General features: G+C 44.6%; 1 protein-coding gene across 1 annotated transcript in view; it reads left to right on the forward strand.

Annotated features, from left to right (window-relative positions):
• The window catches only part of Arhgap35 (Rho GTPase activating protein 35), a 105,097-nt gene that overhangs the window by 28,637 nt on the left and 50,671 nt on the right, over nt 1-25,789 (forward strand). The window contains exon 2 of the mRNA XM_052172179.1: nt 17,970-21,841. Within this exon, the coding sequence (XP_052028139.1) occupies nt 18,161-21,841 (3,681 nt within the window). The 5' untranslated portion in view covers nt 17,970-18,160. The remainder of the gene's footprint in view (nt 1-17,969; nt 21,842-25,789) is intronic.

Raw genomic sequence — 25,789 nt, forward strand, 5'->3', positions numbered from 1 at the left:
AGATTCTGTTTCCAAATGCAGAACAAACAAACCATAAAGGTGGTGCATGCCTTTAATCCCAGCACTCAAGGAGGCAAAGGCAGGCAGTGTGAGTTCGAGGCCAGCCTGGTCTACAGAGCCAGCTCCAGGGCATCCAGGGCTACACAGAGAGACCCTGCTTCAAACAACAAAACAAACAGGGCCGGTCTTGCGTAGCCCAGGTTGCATTTGAGCTTTCCATCCTGCTCCGTCCCCCAATACTGGAATACTGTTTTCTGCTATGGTCCTTTGAGCTGGGGTTAAACCCAGAGCCTTCCACACAGTAGGCTTGTACTCGATCAAGCCATGTTCCTGCCTGTTTTGTTTTGTTTTAGATACAAACTCATTCCATTTAGCAGATATTTATTGAGTCAGGTACTGTGTGCCATGCTGAGGTTAAATGGAAACTAAATTACTCCCCTGGAGTTAAGTGAGGACTAATTCTTGATATTAGGACCTCTGTAGTTGCTCTGTCTTCACTGGAGTAGTCACCTGGCAACCCTCCTACGTATGACTTTCTGTCAGCATTTACACTGAAACCTGTTCTCACTATTTTGCTCCTGAGATTTTGTGTGTATTTGTGTACTTGTGTGTATGTCCCAGCATACCTGTGGAGGTCAGAGAAAATTGTATAGAAGTTTGTTCTCTCTATGGTGTGGGCCCTGGGGAAGAACTAAGGTCATTTGGCCTGGTAGCAAGGACTCTTACCTAATGAGCCCTTTTGCCATATGACCATCTTTTCTAACATTGCACTATTTTTCTCATTTGCTGAAGCTCTTACCCTGTTTGGTACAACTTATCTGAATTATGTCTATTTTGTATTGTGTATTTCTCTTTGCTAAGCTCTGAGCTTCCTAAGGGCAAACATTCTAAGCTTATTGTTGGTGTTAGTGCTTAATACCGTGTTGGCATGATTGGGTATGCTTTATGGTAATTTTATCCAGTGGTTGGGTGGATGAATGAAGATAAGTAAAAGAGTGCGTCTTGGGAACTAAAGGGAAGGCCACAGTAGCCAAAGTCTAATAAGGAAAAGGTGGATGTGAGACCACATAGGCCATGCTAAGAATTTGGGATTTGGGTTTAAGTATAGAGCCGAGGGAAACTATGAGCAAGATATTGACAAGATGAGGTGTGTTCTTTAAAAAGTAAACTGTTGCTTTAGGGAGTTTGATGTAGAGAGCAAGAGCACAGAGGCATGGAAGGGAACATGTGAGGTTACAGGATTCGGTGTCCATGCCTGGGAAGGGACTGATGGTTATCAGGCTGATTATAATGATACGCACTTAGGTTTTTATTAGGTTAGCCCGAGACCTCTAAACACCACTGTCCACAGATCTTGCTGACAGGAGAGCTGGCAAGGTAGATTGGCTGTAAAATGCCATTTAACTGGTTTTTATCTGTGTGTGCTTTCCCTCCCCACAGAGGATTTGATGACCCAGCTAGCAGTAGTCCAGGCCTTGTTGGCTACTTGCCAAGTACTCTTCCATGACTACGTTAATGTTACCTTGCTCAGAATTCTCTGTTGCTCACTCACAGTGGATGGCTTTTTTGGTTTGTTTGTTTGTTTGTTTGTTTGACTTAAGACAGGGTTTCTTTGCGTGGTTCTGGCTATCCTGGAACTCACTTTGTAGACCAGGCTGGCCTCAGAGATCCTCTTGCTTCTGCCTCCTAAGTCCTGGGATTAAAGGTGTGTGCCACCAGCACCTGGCCCCTGAATGGCTTCTTAAAGTCCATTTTTGCATTGTTTGTTTAAGACAGGGTCTGGCTATGCAGACAGACCAGACTCAGACTTGGACTCAGAGAGTCCACCTGCCTCTTCCTCCCGAGTGAAGGCATTAAAGGTATATACAACCACACTCAGCATAATTCTGCCTTTTCTTCTTCTTTTTTTTTTAAGAAGCCTTTTCTTTTTTCTTTTTCTTTTCTTTTCTTTTCTTCTTTAATGTATATGGGTTCACTGTAGCTGTCTTCAGACACACCAGAAGAGGGCATCGGATCCCATTACAGTTGGTTGTGAGGTATCATGTGGTCGTTGGCATTTGAACTCAGGACTGTAGAAGAGCAGTCAGTGCTCTTAACCGCTGAGCCATCTCTCCAGCCCCTAAGAAGCCTTTTCTAATGTCTTTGGCTTTCCAAGTTTAGTAGCCTGCCATAGGTATATTTTGCCTCCTGACATGTTAGTTGGCAAAGTAATAGAAGCAGTCCTTTGTGAAGGTCACTTTGAAAGAGTACTAGTTGGGCACTTAACATTCTTGACATTCTTACAGAGGGCACAGGTTTATAGATGTTTTATGAAGTTCTAAAAATCAAATGGCCTTTAATTAGAAGCTAGCAGATATAAAGCTTTGACTGCAGACAGCCATTGGGTGTGCACCTGTAGAGAGACGGAGGGTACTGTATGGGGGAATAGTGCAAGAAGGCTGGACACTCACAGGCCAGCGCTTTCCACCGCCTGTTCTGTAGATCTATTAGTGTGAATGGGGACTTACAACTGTTGAGCCTAGTTGCCTTTTGTGAGGGCCTGACGTAGCTTTTGGCTCTCATAATTCAACTGAATTGAGTTCTCTGTTAATAAGAAAAATAAGAGTTGAGTTGCTCAAGTGTTTAGAACTCATAATCTTGGTGGAGTGTCTTTTGGCGCCATTTTTGAAATGACCCACTGTATGTGCCGGGGTATGGAGGACAGAGAAGATGAGGTGCTGTCCTGTGTTGCTCTCTGTTTTAGTCCCTGTCATGTCCACTGACACACACTCCTACAAGTGCACAGCACACTGAGGTGTAGGTGTGCAACATCACACCTGCCTAGGTTTGTTTTATAGGTGGGGGTTGCTTGTTTGTTTGATTGGTTTTTGAGACGGTTTTTCCATGTAGTCCTGGCTTTCCTGGCACTCCCTCTGAAGACCAGGCTGGCCTCGAACTCACAGATCTGCCTGCCTCTGCTTCCTGAATATTGGGCTTAAGGGCATGTATACTAGCACAGCCTGGCTTACACCTGAGTGTTTATGTGGGTGCTGGGGATCTGAATCGGGTACTAAGTGTTCTTACCCACTGAGCCGTATCCCCAACCTGAAATGGTTTGCTTTTTATGTTTTAAATATAGCTGGAGAGTCTGTAAGCCTATAGACTTGACAAATTATTACCAAATAACCCTTCCCTTCAACAAGCAAATACACATAATCATCTTGTTCTGTTTGTTGTACGTGATTCTTCTCTGGGCAGAAAAGTGTCTTCTGTTGAGCTGAATGTAATCTATTCTATCCTTCATAAAGGGTTACTGTGTCTGATGTGGTATCTTGGTATGGACAAGTTGTATTCCACACCTTGCTAGTGAGGGTTAACAGCTGGAAGGATTGTTGGGTTATAGGTGGCATTTTAAGTGCCAGACAGGCACTTGTGTGGAGGCTTTCCCAAGAGGAAATAGAAATAGATGGATTCAGACAAGGGCAAAGTTGAGGTCTGAGAAGGAAGATACAAGTGGTCAGGAGCTGTGGGCCCCAAATCTTCCTCGAAAGGCATAGACTACAGGAAAGCACATTAGCCATACTACCTGTTTTCTCATAAATTTAACATCACAGCTGCAGTGGCTGGCTTTGTTCTTCAGGGTCCTGTGTCACAGGGCAAGGGATAAGGTCAAAAGAGAGGCTCTGGAGTTGTTGACAATGGCAGTACAGTGTCTTTTGTGCAGCTCAGAAAGGTATGCATGTTCTTGGTAATTTGGACAGAGAGAGGAGGCGGTATTCTGAAAGGCAGCCAAATGTATGATGAGGTCAAGGTGATTTTCTCCTGCAGGTAGGTCAGCTGGTGTTTTGGAAGAGTGGGCTGGGCGTATTTTCCTTCTTAGTGTGAGGACTGCAGCAGTGATAAGAGTGACTCACTGATCTTCAAAAAAAATTACAGGCTAAGCACTTTCTAAGGAATGGCAGCCGATAAGGAGGAACTGGTTACTATTCTGGTCTGTTATCTAAAAAGAATCAGGAAGCTAGCATTATATAGAAAAGTCTGTTTACTCTATTCCTCATAGGAACACAACTCTTTTCTTATGTTTGGACTTTCCAACAAGATATATTTTACAGTTTAAAGTTGCTCTTGAAATGTTGAAGGGTGAACAGGTGCTGTATGAAACAAACAGGCAGGCTCATAAAATCTGTCTGTGCTAGAGACAGGGCTTGTTGCTGTAAATCAGTGGTGCTGGCCGGCCTCGAACTCAGGATCCTGCTATCTGCCTTAGACTCCCTTAGCTTCAGCAAGTGTGCATCACCGTCCTTTCCTGAACTATGTCCCCCACTCCAGCCCACCACCGTCTCACCCTTCACTTCCCAGTCATACTGCTTCTAGGATTTTGGTTAACCTCTCCCTCGCTGGCTGGGCACAGGATGGCCCCAGGTCTGAAGTGACTTCTGGGACTGCCTCTGCTGGTCAACTTCTGGGCCTTACTGGCCGCTAGCCCTCTCCGCCCTGTGGGGGTTTTCAGTGAGAGGCTGCAAACTGTTTTTCAGCAGTCCTCTTTAGTTAATCTTAAGAAGAATCTTAGGAATCTTTTCAGATCAACCCAATTTCTTCAGATTTTCTTCTTATTTTTCTGCCCTTTACCCTCAGCCCACTCCCTTGACAGAGAGCCACGGGGTCATTGATTTAAGTATGGGAAGGAAATGATGGCCTTGAGCACTGGCCGAAAGAATCTGGCTCCCAGCACTTCCTGTGAGCCACCACTAAATTACACAGCTGAGGCCTGACAAGGCTTTTCACAGGAGCGTCCCACACAGCCACCGTGTCACACAGCCACCGTGTCAGTGATTCCATCGAAGGCAGTTGTTTGGGCACAGCACTTGTTAAAAGCAGGTTGAACTTGGTCTTTACATGGGAAGTGCATTCCCATGAAGGTGAAAGCGCAGGCTGGATGGAGGGAGGAAGCAGGAAGATGCCCTTCTTCACTCCAGATCTGCCCTGCTGTGTTTGTGCAAGCACACAAAGCCTTGGCTCCGTAGACACTGAAGGCTGGCGCCCTCGTCTATCAGGGCCCTGGCTAAACTGACACGTCTTCCTCTGTCTCAGTTTCACCCGTCTGGATAGACTTCAGGAGAAGGAAGAGAAAGAATTTGAGGGAATAATGGCAACTTGTTTGACTCCTACCTTTAGGGGGAGTCTTGGGAATTAGACTGCTAGATGTCTGAATATTTAGTGTTTTGTTTTAAAAAGCAAAATCATAGAACCATTAGAGCGTGTGTGCATGCATTTTGAGGCAGGGTCTCTAGGAGTCTAGACTGGCCTCGGGTTATATGCTTTACCTTCCTGGAATCTAGGATTGTAGGTATATGCCACTATGGCGGGACAGTTTCTTTGGGGGTTGAATCCAGGATTTGGTGCATGCTAGCCAAGCACTCGGTCAACTGAACTGCATCCCTGACCCTCTTCCTTCCTCCCTTCCCACCCACCCATCCATCTAGCTATGTAGCCCAAGCCTCCCAAGTGCTAAGGTTAGAGTTACAGATGTGTACCACAGTGCCTGGATCTTGCTATGAAGACCAGGTTGGCCTGGAACTCACATAGTTCTACCTGTCCCATCTCCAGAGTGCTAGGATTAAAGGCATGCATCACCACAACTGGCAGCATTTTTTAAAATGTGGAATCTCAGCATATAAAAGCAGACTGTGCTAGAATGTTCTCTTGAAACTGAGAGTCCTGGTGGATCACCTCTTGAGCCTGAAGAACTTCCAGTTATATCCTTGGCTCCCCAGAGCATGGCTTCTGCACTTAGAACAGTGAAGGTTACTTTTACCTGTTTGCCATGACCTAGCAGGGGCCTGGAGGACAAGGGTCATGAATATGATAATGTGGCCTATAAAGTCCCAAATATGCTTGCTGGCTATGGGACTTCGTTTGCATGTCTCCTAGAAAATTACATAAAATTGTATAAAGCTTACACAGTCTGAAAGTATGCCTCTGTGTTCTGGCTCAGAAGGAACCCAAAATGGGCTTTTTTACATTGTGAAAGATGATGCTTAAGTCGTAGTGTCCCATCCTGACTCATCCCATCCATCTATCCATCTATCCATCCATCCATTCCCTACTCGTGTGTGTGTGTGTGTGTGTGTGTGTGTCTGTGTCTGTGTCTGTGTCTGTGTCTGTGTGTGTCTGTGTGTATGGGGCGGGGGAGAGAGATGCACATACCTAGGTGTGTGTGTGGCAGAGTTGGCTGTTTCCATTATGTGAGTTCTAGGAATGGAACTCAGGCTGCCAGGCCTAGGCTTAGCAATAGGTGCCACTGTAGCTGCCCGGTGTTTTTCTGTTTTTGCCAGTAATAAAACAACTTTTTCTCAGATAGTCCCATTTTATTTGGGGCTGGGATTGCAGCTCAGATTATAGAATATGTATGTAGCATGCGCAAGGCAATGATGTTGAGTCTCAGCATCAGTAAAGGCACAATGGAATATACTTGTAAACCCCAGAACTCAGGAGGATCAGCTGTTTCATCCTCAGTCTCCTTTAGCCACCACTGTATGAGACCTTGTCTTAAACAAGGAAAGAAAACAAAAAGAAAATTTAGCTTTTTAAAATACAATCTTCTGCAGAAGAACAAAGAACAAAGCCCCGTTTATCAGATTTTGAGATAAGATTAGGCCTACGGCACAGTTTGTGCAGATTCCAGTCTTTTGTTCATCTCTCTTACCACCGTTGTTTGGGTTTTGTTTTGTTTTAACTCATGGTGCTGTTTTTAACTTCATTTTAAATAAGACAAGCATATACATAATTTTGGGGGCCAGAAAATGGCCAAGATGAATATGAGAATCGGTTTTACCTGTGTAAACTTAAATTAGTTCCTAAATCCAACTGTTTCCTATTAAAGTTTGCTGCATGTAGAAGTTACCTTTGTTCTAGCCTGTGATACTGTCCTTACCCCTTCAGATCAGGAATATTAGATGAGGTATGAGGTAAAGCCATCCTCCTACTCCCAAGGTTATGGATTTGGTATAGGTTACATTGCTTGTACAGTAGCTCATTTTAGGACTGGCAAATTATGGAATAATGCAAATGATAGTGAGGAATAATTAGAAATAATGGGCTGAAATCCTAATTGTCAGGTTGAAATGCTCTCAGGGGAATAGTAAGGTTTACTGCTAGACTTAAAATGAGGCTAACATGTTCTTTCCAATTAACAGCAATACGTATGTCTTCTGCACTGTGCACAATCTTCAGATACATGAAGAATATTCGTGTGTTTTTTGTCAGACAGGTTCTTAGCTCCTGGACTCAGGTTATCCTTGAACTTGAGCTCCTTTTGCTTCGACTCCCAAATGCTGGAGTAAAGAATCTTTTTCCAAAAAGAAATTTGTCCTGCCAAGAAATTTAAAAACCAACAAACAAAAATCTTGCTATATTTTTAAGTGTTTAAAAGCAAATGGTGAGGGCAGGCAAGATAACTAACAGTGCTTGCCCCCCCAAGCTTGCTGGCCTGACCTCTGCATGAGATTCAAGTAGGAGAAGGAGATGTCTAACTCCCACAAACTACTTTTTCAACAACACATGTGCATCATGGTATATATACCCCTCCTCCTAAGAAAAATGTAATAAGAAGTATTTTATAGGTTTTATTTTCTGTTTCACACTCTGGATAAAATTGGTCTTCATGTCAGGATAAGACTCACTTGCTTCATTAGTTTGTTTGTAAGTTGGTAAGGATACCCATGTGCACTGTGCCAATGGCTAGATAGCTCTGTGATGCCTGGCTTATTGAAACGCTTTCAAGTTGGAATTTGCTTAAGTTTTATGTTACCTTTCATGTGTAGTACTTGTACAATATATCCTAGACACTGGTCTTTGTTTTCCTTACAATATGTCTGAAGAATATGGGGATCAACAAACTCTTTTGGTCCTTGATATATGTCCATACAGGCCTCCAGTACTGGGCAGTGCCTTGTGCCATTCACCCAGCCCTGCTTCCTTAGGAGCAGTGTCCTCCCAAGTGGGTAGCTGACTGCTACAGCTTCTGGGACTGTTAGTTATAGGATGCTGTCCAAGCATCACTAGACCCACAGTTCCTTAGAGTCAGTCCTAGGGAGAAGAATGCCTCTTGTTCCTAAGGGCTCCTCTCCACCTTACTCAAGTAGCCCCACCCTGTATAGACAGTTAGGAGTCCCAGAAGTGACTCATCCAGACAGCATGGATTCTCTCTTATGTCCTCTGGCACAAACAGCTTCGGTCAGTGTCCCACAGCAAGGTAGAGAAACCCCCACAATGAATTTGTGTGGCCCAGAGTTTTTGCTGTAAGGCCCTGTCTAGGCTGTATCTGGGGCTGCGGCTTGGGCAGCATGCCTAATTCCAGTTTCACATGTCCACTTAATCCTGCCAGAAAGTGGACTCTGCACTTCTGTTTAACAGGTGTGGGCTGGGGGTGGGGAAGGGGGGAAGTGGCACAGACTTGCCTAGTGAGAGACCTGTATATCCCATAGTACAGTCAGGTGAAAGATGCAGCACTAATGTAGTTAGTGCCTTCCTAGCATGCCCATTGTTTGTTCTCCAGCCCCAGGTGGGGAGAGACACTGCTGCAGCCTGCCTGCACTTTACAGTCTTATGTTCTCTCAGTCTAATTACAGCTTCCTTCACTACCTTCAATGGCTATTAATTAATTAATTTATTTATTTTTGGTTTTTTGAGACAGGGCTTCTCTGTATAGTCCTGGCTATCCTGGAACTCACTCTGTAGACCAGGCTGGCCTCGAACTCAGAAGTCCGCCTGAGTGCTGGGATCAAAGGCATATGCCACCACTGCCTGGCTTATTTTTTGGGGAGTGGGGGTGGGGGGTTGGCTCACTGTATAACTAACTGACTGGTTTTCAAAATGTATAGACCAAGATGGCCTCACAGAGACTTGCAGCCTCCTGGGTCTTGGGATTAGAGCTGTATCTGCATTTTTTTTATATATTCAGCAGACCAACTTTCTGGCAATGTAAGCATGTCTCTGAGTAATTTTGCTAACTTTACAAACTTCAGTGATTGAGCACAGTAAGTACATCTGAACCCATATCTTAGGAGACTGTGTGACCGGGCACCAAGGAACCAAACCTCCTCACTTCCTACTCTTGATTTTCTTTCCCAATCCACATTTCTGTGAACCAGCATCCTACGAAGTCAGTCGGTCTGTCTGTCTGTCTGTCTCTCTTTTTATTTTCTGTATGAGTGTTTTGCCCTACTTGTACGTGTACACACACACACACACACACACCATGAGCATGACTGGTACACACAGAGGTTGTCAGAAGAGCTCATCATATTCCTTAGAACTAGAATTCGGGATCATTATGAGCCACCACATGGGTGCTAGGAACCATTACTCAGGTCCTCTGCTAAAGCAATAAGTGCTCTTAATCACTGAGACACCCCTTTTTAAAGCAGAGCAAACAGCTTTATTAGGGAAAAGTGAGGGGAAAATAAACTTCTGAGAGGGAAAGGGGCACTGGAGGAAGGATAATCTTTTTCTGTGTTTTGAGACAGGATGTTATGTATCTGGGCTGGCCTCTATACATAGTCCAAGATGACCTTGAACTCTTGACCGTCTGTGTCCACCGTGCAAGAGCTGCCATGTGCCTCCATGTCTAACTCAGCAAATCCTTATTATGACACCAATTCTGAGAATACAGGAATAAGGGCTGGAGAGATGGCTCAGAGGTTAAGAAAATACAGGAATAAATGTAAACTTTCTTCTCACTATACTCTGACACCTCAATTCTAACATTAGAAATGTAGAAGATCTTTCCCACCTCTCTATCCCATCCCGTTATTCTCCCCTCCCACCCCCCATCCCCATCAAGCAAACAGCAGATACCAGTGGGTCCTTCAGACTCAAGGCAGCCCTAATACTATATCCCCGGGGATCCTGTCTCCTCTCAGGTTTAGGACTCAGTCCATCAAGTTATTTACTGAAGAAAAGTATTCTATCCCACCAACCAATAACTGCTAATAGTTCCTCAGAGAATGGTAGTATCTGCCCCTTCTGATTTTTTTGTTTTTAATTTTATGTTTTACCTGCATGTATATGTACCATGTGCATGTGTGCCTGGTTTCCTTGGAGGCCAGAAGAAAGCAGCGTCAGATCCCCTGAAAGAGTTACAGACCATTTTGAGTTGCTCTGTGGGTTCTAGAAATGGAACCCAGGTCCTTTAGAAGAAGGGTAGATGCTCTTAATCACAGCCATCTCTCCAGCTCCAAGGTTTTGGGGATGTTATTTGCTTGAGACAGTGTCTTCTGTAACCCTGCTGCCTGAACTTGCTGTGTAGCCTAGCCTGGGTCTTGAATCCCAACAGTCCTTACCTTCTGGGCTGGGGTTAATGACTGTCACTAAGGGCTGTTGTTGTTTTAATAGTGTTGTAGTTTGAATCCATAGCCTTTCTTGCTAGGCAAATACTCTTAGCCTTAAAGTGTAGCCCCTCCTCCTCTTCTTCTTCCTCCCCTCCTCTTTTTTTTTTTTTAATTTTCTTGGAGCCAGGGTCCAAGTTGCCCAAGCAAGCCTTGAACTTGTATTTCTGCTTAGTTTCCTGGGTACTGCGGTCATAGATGTGCACTGTAACTCCTGGTTTGTGCTCCCTGCTTGCTTTTTTTTAATTTTATTTTTTAATTTCTGTCATTCCACCTCCATATATATCTTTCTTCTGCCAGCTTCCCTGCAGCTGAATAACAGACATTTTACTGACTGATCATGATTGACACCTCTAAAACACACTCAGAAACTGAGGTTGAAGATGTTTAGGAGATGCCTTTCCATTGTGCTGCTTACGTGTGTTTTCATTCTTTTCCTGACTAGGATGAAGGAAAATGACAGTAGCAAGTGCTGTGTTGTGCATTTCAAGAGTAATAGCCCATGAAATGATTTCTTTCTAGCTGTAGTTGGTGGCATTTGGAGGTTGTTACCTATTCTCATGGTTAGGATTCTGTGTCTTGTGTTAGAGTTCTTTGTCGAGACCGGAGCTCAGAAGATGTTACTATGAATGGTGTGTGTGTTGGGGGGATGGGAGGGGACAGATTATTTGTTAGGGAATACACCTCCAGTTATAGCCCCTGGGGAGCAGTAGTCCACATACTTTGGAGTCATAGTGGCATTTCTAGTGTTGTCTTGGGAATGGTGCAGCTTCCTACTCTGGGTGATGAGTAAAAAATATCCCTGTAGAAAAGATGCTCTAGTTTACAGTCAATGCTACACATGCTAGAGACAATTCTAGATATTCTGTGACGAGATCTGCAGAGCACACAGGTGTTTGCATGATTTTTACAGTAGCACAGCACTTGTGATAGAGTTGAAAATACTCCTGAAGGGTCCTCCTCTCCAAGATAGTTGACTTGACTCCTCACAAGACGTTAAAGCTTTTAGGCTTTGAATTTTGTTGGTTTTCCTAGTATCAGGAGTTCTACAGACTTTAGTGATACAAAGAGTTACTGTTTTTATCCTGGTTTTTAAATACATCTTTATTTATTTATTTTTTGAAATGTGTTATATGGCTGAGGGTAACCAGGAACTTGCGGCAGTCTGCTGTCTCTGCCTCCTGGGTGCTGAGGTTACAAGAATGAGCCATCGTAGCAGTTTGGGTTTTATTTATCCTTAGATTTAGTCAATCTGTATCAAAGTGTACTCTATGAATGCTAGGGAGTTCCTGATAGTCATGAGCCATCCATCATGTGGATGCTGAGAATTGAACTCAGGTCCTCTATAAGAGCAGAAAGTATTTTAACCACCGAGTCACTCTCTAGCCCCTGGGTTAAAAGATGTATCTTTCCTCTGTTGTCACTCTCCACTTTTGAAAGGACTAGTGCTAGAAAACACTGGCATAGACATTCGATTTTGTCCATTAAGGATTTATTTCTACCAGATGTAAGTTTGAGGACACTGGACATCATGAAGTCTTAAACATACCTTCCTTGTTTTCTGTGCTCTCTTTATGGTCTTGTGATCATTAAGTTTAATGGCTCAGCTAATTTTTTTTTTTTTAGCCACCTCTTTGCAAAGTTGAACGTGTATGTGGCCAGCCTATTAAAAGTTATTTCCTCTAAACTAAGTGTTTGAGACATCCTTAGATTTACAACCAGCTTTGTTTACTGTGTAATTCAGTCCAATTGAGGAACTAGTAAAACTGCACTATCCAGACATCAAAGCTGAGAGTGCAGTTACACTAAGGAACTTATTAGGTTTCTAACAAATAGAAGTTAGCAGGTGTTCAAAAATTAACTATTTCCATACCACCTGATTCTCAAGTTTTGTAACACTTTTGGCTGTGTGGACATAATTTGGAGTTTAATTGATCTTTTTGTTCAGACATAGTGGCATATACCACTCAGAAGGCTGAGCAGGAGTTGGAGTCCAAGGCCAGCCTGGGTTGTATAGTGAGGCCCTGTCTCAAAATAGCAGCAAAACTACATATACATTGGTGGCTGTTCTTTTCATCTCAGCTTTCTGCAGCTAAGACCATCCTGCCATTTGAAAATTATGACTAAGTAAGGACTGAACAGATGATGGTTCATTTTTACTTCAAATTTGATACAGTCTTTTGTTTCATTTTCCTCTGAGTTTTCTGGGAAGGGATGCTATTAGACCCACTCACTGTACAGGGAGCTGAGTCATAGATTGACAGTTACACACTGCGCTCACTTCAACAAGGACATGTGTTGCTAAGTATGTTTCTAGATAGGTAAGTTTGAGACCTTGAGACCCCTGTCCTTTGGGGCGAGCACCATCAGCAGTCCTTCCCCAGCTCTGTCATCGATTCCAACAAACTGTGTGCACTACATATCCCTCCCTGTGCCCAGCTTGCTGACCTGTGTATAGCTCTCTCCTGTCCTGCATTGGAGGGAGGTAAATGCATTTGAGATGTTTACAAGCAGGTCTTCATTTTGTCTATGTGGCAGCCATTTAGGGACGTGGAGCAGAGGCCTTGTCGTAGGCGCCCTGCTTGTCCTGCTCACTTCCCTAGCCTGGCTCGAAGCCTGTCGTGCATAGGCTGCTCACACACACTCCTTGAGGCTCCTCTTTGGAAATAGCTTTTACATACTACAGCTTAGGTGTCTTCACAAGTTTTGGTTTTTTAAATTGTCATGAAAAATGTTTAGAAGTGACCCATGGCCACCAGTGAGGGTGTCATCTCAGTAGACAGCAGTGCTCTATTTTGTCTCTTAGAATAAAATGTGGTGTTTGTGAGTTCAGTGGCTCGTGCCTGTAAGAGGCTGGGACAGGAGGAACATAGAGTTCAGGGCTTGCCTGTGAGACCCCGCGTCAAAAGTAAAAGGCAGAGGTGAAAGGATTATAGCAGTTGGAACGGTAAAGGGGAGGAGGAAAAGAGCCAGGGACGTGGCTTATCCGAGAGCTTGCTTCGAATCCACCAGTGAAGGGCTGGGACGTTTGCTCAGTGTGTCCAAAGTCTAGTCTCACCCCTAGCACTGTACAAAAGCAAAACAACAACAACAACAGATGATGTCTGCAGCACTGGCTCTCAATCTTCTAATGCTGTGACTCCTCATTATAGTTCCTCAGGTTGTAGTGACCCTCAACCATAACATTATTTTTGCTGCTACTTCCCAAGGTGTAATTTTGGTACTGCTGTGAATGGTAAAGTAAATATCTGTGTTTTCCAATGGTCTTAGGCAACAGCTACTGTGAAAGGGTTGACTAACCTCTAAAGGGGTCACAATCCACAGGTTGAAAACCGCTGGTCTAGAGGGATAGCTCTACAGTTTAAGGCTTTTGTTGCTCTTGTAGAGAACCTAAGTTTTTCCCCAGTACCAACATGGTGCGTCACAACCATCCACAACTCCATTTCTGGAAATCCAACACCCTCTTCTGATCTCCATGGGCATCAGGCATGCACAGGGTACACATACATGCATACAGACAAAACACTCATATACATAAAATAAATACTTTTATAGAAGGTTTAAAGAAAAGATGTGTTTTTTTGGCTTTTCCGTGAAGCACACCAAGCATAAAGCTTATAGAAGTGCCAGCTTCCGAACAGGCACAAGGGAGACTCACAAGGAGATTGGTCGATCTGCTTGCTGCTTTAGACAGATTCGGGACTGCTTGGCTGCTATTTCAACAGTCACACACTCACACTTGAGTGTGCAAGTAAATATCAGTACCTCAGAGTAGTGAATTCCAGAGGCCCATGTGTGCAGAAGTAGCCCAAGGGTGGTTTATTTTACTTAACTTCAGTTGAAAGGATGCTAAAGACTTTGTTTGACACCAAAACAGTTTGTTACTGACTGAAATTGTTAAAGCTTTTTGGTTTTAACAAAAACTTTTTAACAATTTGGATTCCCTTGAAGTCCCCTCTCCTCAGCTGCATTCTTGCCTCCTTGGCTCCTGACCATGGAAAGACTCAGCATTAGCCCGTCAATGGTGCTGCAAGCCTCCCAGCACTTGGGAGGCAGAGGCAGGCAGAGCTCTGTGAGTTTGAGGGCAGCCTGGTTTACAGACTGAGTTCCAAGGCAGCCAGGGCTACACAGACAAACCTGTCTAGAAAAACCAAAGGGAAGAGGGAAAGAAAAAAATACTAAAGAAAGACTGCATTATTTCAGCCCAGTCTCTTGCTGGTTCCCCCAACTAGCCTGACCTTTCCTTTTTCTTTTTTTCCTTCCCCCCTCCCCCCGCCTGCTGAGGGAACAGTCTTTGACGAGTCCCTTTGTCTAAAATGTTCAACAGGGCACCTGTGATGTAGCTGCCTAAGTCTAGAGAGCTGGGATTTAAGCTTTGTAGCTGCCCTGGTACTGATTTCTCTACAAGTATTACAGGTGGGGGGAGGACACAGCAGCCAACTCGAAACTTCACAGGCCAGCTCTCATGAGAGGAATTCTCTGAGAATTTGTCACTGGTAACAGTGAAAACAACACAGAAGAATACCATGTACACTGTCTTAGTTAGGCTTCTTATTGCTGTGATGAAACTCCATGACCAGAAGCAACGTGGAGACTGTACCACAGAATAGTCTGTCATCAAAAGCAGTGAAGGCAGGAACTCAAGCAGGCCAGGAACCTGGAAGCAGGAGCTGATGGAGGGTGACGCTTATTGGCTTGCTGATCGTGATTTGCTTAGGCACTTTTCTTTTAGAACCCAGGACCACCATTCCAGGGATGGTACCACCCACAATGGGCTGGGCCCTCTCACATCAATCATTAATTAAGAAAATTGCTTACAGCAGGATCTCATGGATGTATTTTCTCAATTGAATTCCCTCCTTTCAGATAACTCTAGCTTGTGTCAAGTTGACATAAAACTAGCCAGCACACACACTTAATCCAGATTTACCTATTAACATTTTATTCAACTGTAGTAATTTTTGGTTTGAAAGGTTCTCATGTGGCCCATGTTGACCCAAGACTGGCTTTGGTTATGACCTTGCATAGCCAGATTTTCTGCCCACACCTCTCAAGTGTTTACACTGGATTACAGGCAAGCACTACCACTTCCAGATTGTGTGAGGTGAGGATCAAGACCAGGTCAAACTAGATAAGCATTGAACTATCTGAGCCATAGCCCTAGTCCCTTGGCATTCTTACTCTCTCTAAAACAGATTTTTTTCCCTGAACATTTACATTTTGCCTCTTCCTCCCCTCCCCCAAATACTTTAGTATGACTTGTCTAAAAGTAGGGATACTTTATCTCAGTGTAGCCAACCATTTTATATACACTAGTATTGATTTTTTTTCTGATTTATTCTTCTTACTCAAGTGTTCTATCACTGAGCTTCATCATCCCACCTACATTGATTTACTGCGTAACAGTGAAACAATCAGTGTGTAAAAGCTGTGTAACACAAAGTTACAGTCTTAGCCATTTTTAGTACACATTTCATAAGTGTTTAATATGTAGCCATTACCAGGGCCCATCCCTGTGACTTCATCCCACATGTGAATGCAGGGTTCTCATCCATTGCAGCCAGCATCATTACACTTCTGGTTCTTACAGCATTTAAGATAGAAACGGTATATTCAGTCTACTGTTAAATCTTTTTCAGATTTAAATGTATATATATTGTGTGTGTGTGCACGTGTAGATGTCTGTGTGAATGCATGCTACCTACCGTGTGCCTGTGCAGTTGGGATCAGCTTAATGGGGTTATATCTTCTCTGACAGGCTTGGTGGCTGGTGTTGACCTCTGCACCATCACCAGTGCTGAAGTGGGGGCTGTCTTTTGCCCTAGTTTTTCTTTTGTGCTTTGTAGTTTTAGGTCTTTGATCCATTCAGAGTTGTTTGTTTGTTTGGGTTTTTTGTTCTTGTTTTTTGAGACAGAGTTGTAATGTGTAGTATTGGAGACCCTAGAACTTGCTATGTGGGCCAGTTGGCCTTGAATTCACAGAGATTTCCCCAGTGCTGAGATTAAAAGCATGCCCCACCACTCAGTGCCTAGCAAATGCTATACAAATATTGTTACATCTGAGTCACATCCCCTGCCTAAGGTTAGCTCCTGTATGTGGTGTAGATAAAGACCTACCTCTGTCCTTTCCTGTGTGAAGATCTGCCTTTCTCAGCACCAAATGGTAAAAAGTCTGTCCTTTTTCCAATGAATGATGTCAACATCCTTGTCAAAAGTCACTTAGGCAGCCAGTCATAGTGGCAGAGGCAGGCGCTCTGTGAGTCTGAGGCCAGCCTGTTTTTTTAAAAAGGTCACTCAGTGATATATATGATGATTTAGCTGTGAGCTTTCAATTTCTTTTCCATTGGTCTATCTTTATGTCACTTCAGGACTGTTTCGATTGTTGTAGCTTTGTAGTAAATTTGAAAGCAAGATTATGAGTCTTCCAGGTTCATTCTTTTTCTTCCTCCTTTCTCTTCTGCCCTCCCCATTCCCTCTCTGTGGTCACAGCTGTTCTTGACCTGCTGTTTCTCCTGCCTCACTCTCCTAACTGCTTCCACACCACACTGATGATGTGGGTTCTGATTACCGAGTAAAGGTGTTGTCTGCTTTCTCCATTGTAATTACTGTTAAGAGATTTCTCCTGATAATCAATAAGCAGTCTTCGGAGGCACTTGATGTAGCTGTCAGTGTCCTGCCCCCTCAAGATTTCCTCTATATTTAACTCTCTGTCGTGACTCCTATCTGATCCAATAATTAGACTTTGTTCTTTTTTTTTTTTTTTTGCAGTGGAGTGTAATTCATTACTGTATAATTCCTTTGCTTCTCAGATTATTTTAGACTCTACTCATGGGAACCCCTTCAAGATGACACTATTGTCCTTGTGAAAATGTCCCACCACCACATCTATCTATCTATCTATCTATCTATCTATCTATCTATCTATTTATGACATTCCTGGCCCAGCAAGGCATGGTGGCACACACCTTTAATCCCAGAACATGGGAGACACGGGCAGAAGTAGATCTTTGAATCCGAGGCCAGCCTGGTCTACAGATCAGTTCCAAGATAGCCAGAGCTACACAGAGAAACCCTACCTCACAAAACAAAACAAAAAATATTTTTCTTGCCCACCTTGTATCCACCCTACATTAGAGTTAGCCTTATTTCCTCCAGACTCACTTGCCACCTTAGCGTTTTACACTTTCCTTATCTATATCCACCTGTCCTGGTCTGGACTATATACTATTTGAAAATACATTGATATAAGCCTTTTTGCTATTATCATTTTGTATAATGTACGTGCGCACACCCTCCTATATAGGCATGCCCATGCCACAGCATATGTGTGGAAGTTAGAGGACAACTTGGAAACATTGGTTCTTTCCTTTCTCCATGGGATGCAGAACTTAAGTCTGGGTTGTCAGGCTTATGCAGCAAGCACCCTTCCCCCAGAGCTATTTTAGCAACTCTGATGTCAGCCTTAACCACTCACCCAGCACTAGCACAAGGCCTGACACTTTAGGTTCACTAAATATTTTGGGGGCTACAAAGTACTTTTATTGTAATCCAATGGTTAAAATAGTTTGGACGCTGATGGTTTTTTTTTTCCCCCTCTATCTAGGCCGACATGTTGGCTATTTGGCGATGAGGAGTAGGAAGAACTGACACCATACTGGTTTAGAACACTATGGGACCTGACATTTGCCCTGCTTGGGCAGCCAGTGTCCACTGGCACTGCTAAGACGCCCTCACTCTACTGCAAAACACTAATCTGATCTTGGAAGTGGCTGGTTGTGGCAGGATGTTTCGAAGATGATGATGGCAAGAAAGCAAGATGTCCGAATCCCCACCTACAACATCAGTGTGGTGGGATTGTCCGGCACTGAGAAGGAGAAAGGCCAGTGCGGTATTGGGAAGTCTTGTCTATGTAACCGCTTTGTGCGCCCGAGTGCTGATGAGTTTCACCTGGACCACACTTCTGTCCTCAGCACCAGTGACTTTGGTGGGCGGGTGGTCAATAATGACCACTTTCTGTACTGGGGAGAAGTTAGCCGCTCCCTGGAGGACTGTGTGGAGTGTAAGATGCACATTGTGGAGCAGACTGAGTTTATTGATGATCAGACTTTCCAGCCTCATCGAAGCACGGCACTGCAGCCCTACATCAAGAGAGCCGCAGCCACCAAACTTGCTTCAGCTGAAAAACTCATGTATTTTTGCACTGACCAGCTGGGGCTGGAGCAAGACTTTGAGCAGAAACAGATGCCAGATGGGAAGCTGCTGGTTGACGGTTTCCTTCTGGGCATCGATGTTAGCAGGGGCATGAACAGGAACTTCGATGACCAGCTCAAGTTTGTCTCCAATCTCTACAATCAGCTTGCAAAAACAAAAAAGCCCATAGTGGTCGTCCTGACTAAGTGTGATGAGGGCGTTGAGCGGTACATTAGAGATGCACATACTTTTGCCTTAAGCAAAAAGAACCTCCAGGTTGTAGAGACCTCTGCAAGGTCCAATGTGAATGTGGACTTGGCTTTCAGCACCTTAGTGCAGCTCATTGACAAGAGTCGAGGGAAGACGAAAATCATCCCTTACTTTGAAGCTCTCAAGCAGCAGAGTCAGCAGATAGCTACAGCAAAGGACAAGTATGAGTGGTTGGTGAGCCGCATTGTGAAAAACCACAATGAGAACTGGCTAAGTGTCAGCCGAAAGATGCAGGCCTCCCCAGAGTACCAGGACTATGTCTACCTGGAAGGGACACAGAAGGCCAAGAAGCTCTTCCTGCAGCACATTCACCGCCTCAAGCATGAGCATATTGAGCGTCGGAGAAAGCTCTACCTGGCAGCGCTGCCGTTGGCTTTTGAAGCCCTCATACCTAATCTAGATGAAGTGGACCACCTGAGCTGCATTAAAGCAAAAAAGCTGTTAGAGACCAAGCCAGAGTTCTTGAAGTGGTTTGTTGTACTTGAAGAAACACCATGGGATGCCACCAGTCACATTGACAACATGGAGAATGAGCGGATTCCCTTTGACTTGATGGACACAGTCCCTGCTGAGCAGTTGTATGAGACCCACTTGGAGAAACTGAGGAACGAGAGGAAGAGAGCTGAGATGCGTAGGGCTTTCAAAGAAAACCTGGAGACCTCTCCTTTCATAACTCCTGGGAAACCTTGGGAAGAAGCTCGTAGTTTTATTATGAATGAAGACTTCTACCAGTGGCTGGAAGAATCTGTGTACATGGAAATCTACGGCAAGCATCAAAAGCAGATCATAGACCGGGCAAAGGAAGAGTTCCAAGAGTTGCTTTTGGAGTATTCAGAATTGTTTTATGAGCTGGAGCTGGATGCTAAACCCAGCAAGGAGAAGATGGGTGTCATCCAGGATGTTCTGGGTGAAGAGCAGCGATTTAAGGCGTTGCAGAAGCTTCAAGCTGAGCGCGATGCTCTCATTCTGAAGCACATTCATTTTGTGTACCACCCCACGAAGGAGACGTGCCCAAGCTGTCCAGCTTGTGTAGACGCTAAGATTGAACACTTGATCAGTTCTCGCTTTATTCGACCATCTGATAGGAATCAGAAGAACTCTCTATCTGACCCCAATATTGATAGGATCAATTTGGTTATCTTAGGCAAAGATGGCCTTGCCCGAGAGTTGGCCAATGAAATTCGAGCTCTTTGTACAAATGATGACAAGTATGTAATAGATGGTAAAATGTATGAGCTTTCTCTGAGGCCAATAGAGGGGAATGTCCGGCTTCCTGTGAACTCTTTCCAGACACCAACCTTCCAACCCCATGGCTGCCTCTGCCTTTACAATTCAAAGGAGTCACTATCCTATGTGGTGGAGAGTATAGAGAAGAGCAGAGAGTCTACACTGGGCAGGCGGGATAATCACTTAGTCCACCTCCCCTTGACCTTAATTTTAGTTAATAAGAGAGGGGACACAAGTGGAGAGACTCTGCACAGCTTAATACAGCAAGGTCAGCAGATTGCCAGCAAACTTCAGTGTGTCTTTCTTGATCCTGCTTCTGCTGGCATTGGTTATGGACGCAATATTAACGAGAAGCAGATCAGTCAAGTTCTGAAGGGACTCCTGGACTCTAAGCGCAACTTAAACCTGGTTAGCTCCACTGCTAGTATCAAAGATTTGGCTGATGTGGACCTTCGAATTGTCATGTGTCTGATGTGTGGTGATCCCTTTAGTGCAGATGACATTCTCTCTCCTGTCCTACAGTCTCAAACTTGTAAATCTTCCCACTGTGGGAGCAGCAACTCTGTTTTACTTGAACTTCCAATTGGACTACACAAGAAGCGCATTGAGCTGTCTGTTCTTTCATACCATTCCTCATTTAGCATCCGAAAGAGCCGGTTGGTTCATGGGTACATTGTTTTTTATTCAGCCAAACGTAAGGCCTCTTTGGCAATGTTACGTGCCTTTCTTTGTGAAGTGCAGGATATTATCCCCATCCAGCTTGTTGCACTCACTGATGGCGCTATAGATGTCTTGGACAATGACTTAAGTCGAGAGCAGCTAACAGAGGGAGAGGAAATTGCACAAGAAATTGATGGGAGATTCACAAGCATCCCTTGTAGCCAGCCCCAGCATAAACTTGAGCTCTTTCACCCCTTTTTTAAAGATGTGGTGGAGAAAAAGAACATAATTGAGGCCACGCACATGTATGATAATGTGGCTGAGGCCTGCAGCACCACTGAGGAGGTGTTCAACTCCCCCAGAGCTGGGTCACCCCTCTGCAACTCAAACTTACAGGATTCAGAAGAAGATGTGGAGCCTCCATCGTACCACCTGTTTCGGGAAGATGCGACATTGCCGTCCCTGTCCACAGATCATTCCAAGTTCTCTCTGGAGCTGGAGGGAAATGACGGCCTGTCTTTCATAATGAGCAATTTTGAGAGTAAACTCAACAACAAAGTACCTCCACCAGTCAAACCAAAGCCTCCTGTGCATTTTGATATCACAAAAGACCTTTCCTACTTAGACCAAGGCCATCGGGAGGGACAGAGGAAGTCTATGTCTTCTAGCCCCTGGATGCCTCACGATGGGTTTGATCCTTCTGACTACGCAGAGCCCATGGATGCTGTGGTCAAGCCAAGGAATGAGGAAGAAAACATATACTCAGTGCCCCACGACAGCACCCAGGGCAAGATCATTACCATTCGGAACATCAACAAAGCCCAGTCCAATGGCAGTGGTAATGGTTCTGACAGTGAGATGGACACAAGTTCTCTAGAGCGAGGCCGCAAGATATCTGCAGTGAGTAAGCCTGTTCTGTACAGGACGAGATGCACTCGCCTGGGGCGGTTTGCTAGTTATCGCACCAGCTTCAGTGTCGGGAGTGATGATGAGCTGGGACCCATCCGAAAGAAAGAGGAAGACCAGGCATCCCAGGGTTATAAAGGGGACAATGCTGTCATTCCATATGAAACAGATGAGGACCCCAGGAGGAGAAATATCCTTCGAAGTCTAAGGAGGAACACCAAGGTAAGACCTGACTTAGGATGAGCTAGGATGGGTTTGCACAGCATCTTTGACAGTTGATTGATGGTGAAAACTATTCAAGGACAACTTGGTTTTTAAAAAACATACTGGATGTGAGAGTGTATAACCATGAGAGTACATTCATTCTTTGGCCTGGTGTGAAGAGTCAGCCTGTGTATTAGGTATCTACTACTGGCAGGTCTCATGGGATTGCCTTCACCTGGAGCAGTAATTACCCAAATGAGCAAGTGGTGTAGAGCCCTTCAGTGTCATGACAAGTGGCCAAGCCAGTGACATCGTTACGGATTCTCTTTGCTCCCTTAAAGATTGCAGATTTGCACCCTTTGCCCTGAACATCTATCTTCTAGCTGTATGACTCTCACACATTCCTTCTTCCCTATGCTGATCACAAAGGGTACGGCAGTTTACATTATGAGGAATAAATGGTCCTCTGCACACACAAATCTGAAAGTGCTGAAATGGCAAGAAGTCTCAGCATGAAGTTTATCCATATTTGAAAAGTGCAACTTTTACATGTTCCTCACTACATCCTTTTGCAGTCATTGCTTCAGTCAATGAATCTCTAAACTTAAGGGACAACAGGTGTGGTAGGGACCAACAAGGGAAGGAAGAAGTTACTAGTAGTGGTTTACATGTCAGGCCTGTCTGTCCCTAATGCAGCAGCAGATGAAGTATCTTCTTACCAAAGACTATAGCTTGGCAGAGAGGTGAAGACAATGTCCTGTCCTCTTAAAGGGCTTGAGCTTTGAGACAGAGTAGCATCCAACTCCTCCTGCCATTTGTTGTAGGAAGTACTGTTCAGAAGTGACCTCTTGGTGAGACTCTTGGCACAGATAAAATAACCTATGACCATCGTTAAACAAATCCTCCTCTCTGCCAGGAAACAGCAGGCATCAGCCACTAGTGTGAGACTTTACAGGGCCTTGAAGGGTGCAGTTGCCACAAATGAATGCTATATGAAACACCTTATCAAAACATCATATAATTTGGAGTCCTGAGAGAGAGAGCACAGAAGCCATTGAGGTAGCCTATGGCACCAGGAGATGCAGGAGTATGACACCATTGTGACTCTGGACATGCAGAGTGCTACTGGTCACTACTGGCCAGGGCTTCCATGGCCTACTTGTCTGCAGTGTCAGAAAGGGCAGAACAGTGTTGTATGGGTCCTGGGCCCCCATATTACTATATACTACTATGTTACTATATTCTTCTCATTTAGTTAGTCCACAACTTACATATCTACTCGGGGTCCATGCTGCATCTTGGATTTTGTTCTTCTAGACTTGGTGGGAAGACACAGGAAAAATAGTTCTTACTTAGGAATCTAACCAACCTCCCCGTGTTTTCCCCCAAGGTCCCCCGCTGAATGATATTGAATCTGAGCATTTTGAATGTTTTGGCTTTCTTCTTCCTCTACTGGTAAAAAAAACTATTGCTGGAACAGCTTATGCAAATGCTGACAGTCTTCTGATTTGTGGGGGTGTTTGGCACACCTGGGAATTAGGAAGGCGGCATAACAGCAAGCTGAATTACAAGTCTCTTTCTGACTTATGGCAATATTTTTAATACGGGGAACGACACTTTGAAAACACCTTCTCACACTGGGGATGTAGCTCAATTGGTAGAGAATGTACCCACATTCAAGAGGTAGAGGCAGGAGGATCCTGCCAGCTCTAAGGCCAGCCTGGAACCTTTCTGTCACCCCCAAATAATCAAATAGTTTTTTAAAAAATTGTCAAGCAAGCCCTGATTTCTAGGTCTCACATTGCGGTGAAGACTTAACTTTATAGAAACAGCTGGTCTCTGCATCTTGAACTGTGTACCTGCTGGAGACCAGACCTGTCCCCAGCTGCTGGATCAGCAGGCTTGAAGTACCAGCTTCCGGCCTGTCTTGAGTTATCCAGGCCACGCCTCTCCAAATCAGATTGAAATGATTCCTCTGGCCCAAGAACCATGGCATGCCAGCAGTCATCTTCGGAATATCTTTCCAGAAGTGTGGGTAGAAGCTGGCATTGTGTTTCTCTGACACGGAGAGCGGTGCTTTGGAGCAAGCATGGCTGTTTTTCGTCCTGTGGAGAGGATGAAAGCCTTTGCCACAGAGCAGGCCTCCTGCTGGTGCTGCTGCCATTGGAGGTGCAGACTGACACTTGTTTTACTGGAAGAACTTGATACCATCAGCACAGAGAGTACAAGCAACCCTCCATGAGGGATTTATCTTTTGATTTTTATTGGCATGACAAAGCAGTACAACATTTATTTCAAGTGAGGGGAAAACACTCTGGATTTCGCTGGTCATAGAAAGCAACTCAGACCCTCCTGTAGGCCAGACTACTGGGGAAATGACCCCCCCCCCCCTTTCTGGACCAGGCCATAGCACTCAGGACAGCTGATTTACATGGTTGCTATGAATGGATCATCTGTCTGTCCAGTTAAAGCCTTGTGTACAGAGCTCATGTTGGGATAGCTCAGGTAGAGAAGAGGTCACTATTAGCTGCTGAGGCCAAGAATGAAGTCCTAGGGTCAGATCCCAACTCCCTACTTTCTTATTTGGACCTTGAGCACATAATGTCCCTCCCTCCTCTGGCTCCTTCTGGAGCGTGGTCTGCTGAGGGCTAACTATTGTGGGCCAGAAGTTCGGGTTGTTGTCACCATGAAACTAGACCTGGAAGAGGGATGAGACTGAAGCAGTGCATAAGGAAGGTGACATCCCCAGCAGCAGGTGCAGCATGGCTCTGTACCCAGGGAGGAGACGCTGCGGTCCTCCTAACCACACCACTTCCTCTTTGGTACAAGGTTTAACCCACAGTGATTCAACTACTTGTTCTGTGCTCACCCTGATGATCACCTTAATGAACAGAAGCTCTGCTCTGGGTACCAATGTGATGGGGAGAAAGGGGAAAAAAACTCCTCAGTACTCTTGCTAATTTGCTAGATTAGTACCTTACTATAGAACTATTGTCAGAGAGAGGGATGCTTTCATCTCTTCTAATGAAAGTGCAGACTGTAAAGCCAATGCTCCTTCTTGGGTCCTTTTCCCAACAGAACCATTCAGCGGCCCACCCTCAGTGGGAGCCTTCCGCACTCCACTGAATGAAATTGAAACTCCAAGATTGCACTTGGGCGGCTGTGAATAGAGCTTTGTCTAAAGCTGCTGCTGCTCACGTCTGTCTCCCAGGGCTGTGCGTTTGCAAAGAGAGATCGGGACCAGCAGCTCTTATTTTAAAGCCAAAAATCAGGCTGCATAGCCTTGCTCCACATTTGGACCCTTGGGATCTATTCAGTTTGCTGAAATTTGGTGTGTTTGACTGCGATTTAAAGACTAGACAATATTGGCTATTTACCCTTCTGTCAGAAATGTTCTTACTCCTGTGTTTAATAAAAAGACAAAACAGTGATAAAAGAAAATCTTTTACTTACTGTGGCTGCCACATGACAAGACAACCTATTGAAAAGTGAACTGTTTGAATCACACATTGTTTGGTCTATAAGGCACCAAGTAACCAGTTTGACAGTTTGTGTCCCCCCAGTGAATTGGCTTATTTCATTGGATTTAGTGAATTGGCTGGTTGTTGTGGCTTTGTGCGGACACAGCTCTCATTTTGTGAGGCCTAGAACGGAGTTAAAGTTTCTAGTGTGAATGAAAACCAGCTGGGGAGTTGGACTGCCCGCATCCCTGAGAGGGATATTGGTTTTGATAGACAAGTGGAATGTGATAAGAGCTCTTTGTAACTTGCTCAGAAAACCTCAGTGTGTGCCTCTGAGCTTAGTCCTCCTGAGTGAGCTACAAGATCAGTTACCTGAATTGCTATGATCCTAGCTAGCACTTTCCAGGTAAGAAACAGGAGGATCGAGAGCTCAGGGTCACCTTTGGGACATAGTGACTTTGAGGCTAATATGGGCTACATAAAACTGCTTTTTTAAAAACAGGAC

Source organism: Apodemus sylvaticus, chromosome 1 (genome assembly GCF_947179515.1).
Source record: "Apodemus sylvaticus chromosome 1, mApoSyl1.1, whole genome shotgun sequence".
Taxonomy (NCBI): domain Eukaryota; kingdom Metazoa; phylum Chordata; class Mammalia; order Rodentia; family Muridae; genus Apodemus; species Apodemus sylvaticus.